We start from the raw sequence: 1868 nt of genomic DNA, 5'->3' as shown, positions 1-1868 counted from the left end.
GCTTGGCGATGGTCTTGTAGCCCATTCCAGCCTTGTGTAGGTCCACAATCTTGTCCCTGACATCCTTGGAAAGCTCTTTGGTCTTGGCCATGGTGAAGAGTTTGGAATCTGGATTGATTGATTGCTTCTGTGGACAGGTCTCTTTTGTACAGGTAACGAGCTGAGAGGGCTCCCAATAACAGCTCGTTACCTGTATAAAATACACCTGGGAGCCAGAGATCTAGCTGACTGATAGGGGATCAAATACTTATTTCATTCATGGAAATGCAAATTAATGTGTAACATTTTTTGTAATGCATTTTTCTGGATTTTTTTGTTATTGTTGTGTCTCTCACTGTTCAAATGAACCTACCATTGAAATTGTAGACTGATCATTTCTTTGTTAGTGGGCAAACTTACAAAATCAGCTGGGGTTCAAATAATTTTTTCCCTGACTGTATAAGCCATGTTAACTTGTTAAACAACAGATATTGGTGATTGGATAAAATTTGGACAATTTGAGCTAACACTCTATACACTGTCTCTGAGACTTCCTGTATATACTAGTGGTAACAGTCTAGCTTCACTACAGCTTAATGTCGTCCCCCTACTGAAGCCGCCTACTCTCATCCACTTTCCAGTTGCTCATGTAGATGCAAAGCTTCTCTGCTGCTGACCATGTCCATATGCACAGAGAAGAGACACCAATCAGTGAAATTAGCTCCTGCAGTCCAGGGGGAGGAAGGTGTCATGGTTTCAAAATAAGCTAACTGAACTGCTTGTCTCTCCCTACAGACCAATTTGTGGGTTGGATGACGATGCTGTGTTGGAGGCAGCCTGTGTCTCTGGCTTCAACCCTCATTGCCACTTCCTACTTCTGCTTCAGAGCGTGTCCTTTGACCACAGCATCCTCCTTGACTTCCTTATCTCAGCTGAAACCTGTTTTCTGGAGTATTTGGCACAGTACCTCAAGTATCTCAGAACTGACTGGCAGGGCTTCACTGCAGCATGTGCAAGAATCAGTGTGTCAGACTGTCCTGTTTTATGGCAGGAGTCACTCGCTTATTCATGTGGTGGTGATATGGCTGTATCGACATGTAAAGGAGAGTCAGAACAAGTCGAATTCAGCCCCTGTTTCCAGCCTACAGATGTTATTTCACCAGTGGAAAGGATCGGTTTCATTGCTGGGCTTCGACTTGTAGAGTATGATAGTTCTGACTACTCTGATCCAGAGAACATGGAGCTTAGTGCCTTGGATATAGAACAGGAGACTAGCACACCACAAGTATCTATCAGACAGAAAGAATACAAGTCATCGGACTCAACATTGCTGAGTGACCCAAACTTCCCACTTGAAAGAAGACCAGACCAGCATTCACTACCAGTAATACAGAATGAGCAAGCATCATGTACAAACATGGCACCTCCGTCAGGACATATGTCCTGTGAAATGTCAACCCGAGTAGTCCTCTGTCTCTCGCAGCTCAGTGAGGTGGTGACAAGGCTGCAGACAAAGAATCTTTTCCCATACAACCCTTCTTCACTTCTAAGACTCTTGGCACAAGTAAATAACTGTTTCCAACAATGGCATCTGTCACAGTTAAATAAACAATAAAGATATACAATATATGTTTTGTTTTGTGAGGTGGTGTGGAAGCTAAATCTAAATGTGCAGAGGTTTGCAGAGAGAGTGTCTGAATATCTGTTAGTAGATGACGTCATCGTGTGACATCATCTACTGTAGGCTTTGCCTTTCAATTTTTCTCAATATTTTTGTCTGTTTTCTTTTTTTTTATTCTGTCAACTTTTAACTTCATAAACAATTTATACATGAAAGATGTAGAAACGCTTGTAAGGACACAGCACCTGCACTTCTTTTTCTGACAGGA

At 42.3% G+C, this 1868-nt stretch overlaps 1 protein-coding gene across 3 annotated transcripts in view; it reads left to right on the top strand.

The window, feature by feature from the left end:
- The window catches only part of lins1 (lines homolog 1), a 14271-nt gene extending 12655 nt beyond the window's left edge, over nucleotides 1-1616 (top strand). For 2 of the 3 annotated variants that reach the window (XM_020586818.1, XM_020586816.1), the window contains exon 6: nucleotides 775-1614. In XM_020586818.1, the coding sequence (XP_020442474.1) occupies nucleotides 775-1594 (820 nt within the window). In that variant the 3' untranslated portion in view covers nucleotides 1595-1614. Of the gene's footprint in view, nucleotides 1-774 lie in introns of all 3 variants that reach the window. The other variant, XM_020586817.1, reaches the window with a different exon arrangement.
- The last annotated feature ends 252 nt before the right edge of the window (nucleotides 1617-1868 follow it).

This window comes from Monopterus albus, unplaced genomic scaffold, assembly GCF_001952655.1.
Source record: "Monopterus albus unplaced genomic scaffold, M_albus_1.0 scaffold423.1, whole genome shotgun sequence".
Taxonomy (NCBI): Eukaryota; Metazoa; Chordata; class Actinopteri; order Synbranchiformes; family Synbranchidae; genus Monopterus; species Monopterus albus.
Note: the sequence above shows the minus strand (reverse complement) of the source record. Positions and strands in the feature narration are given on the sequence as shown.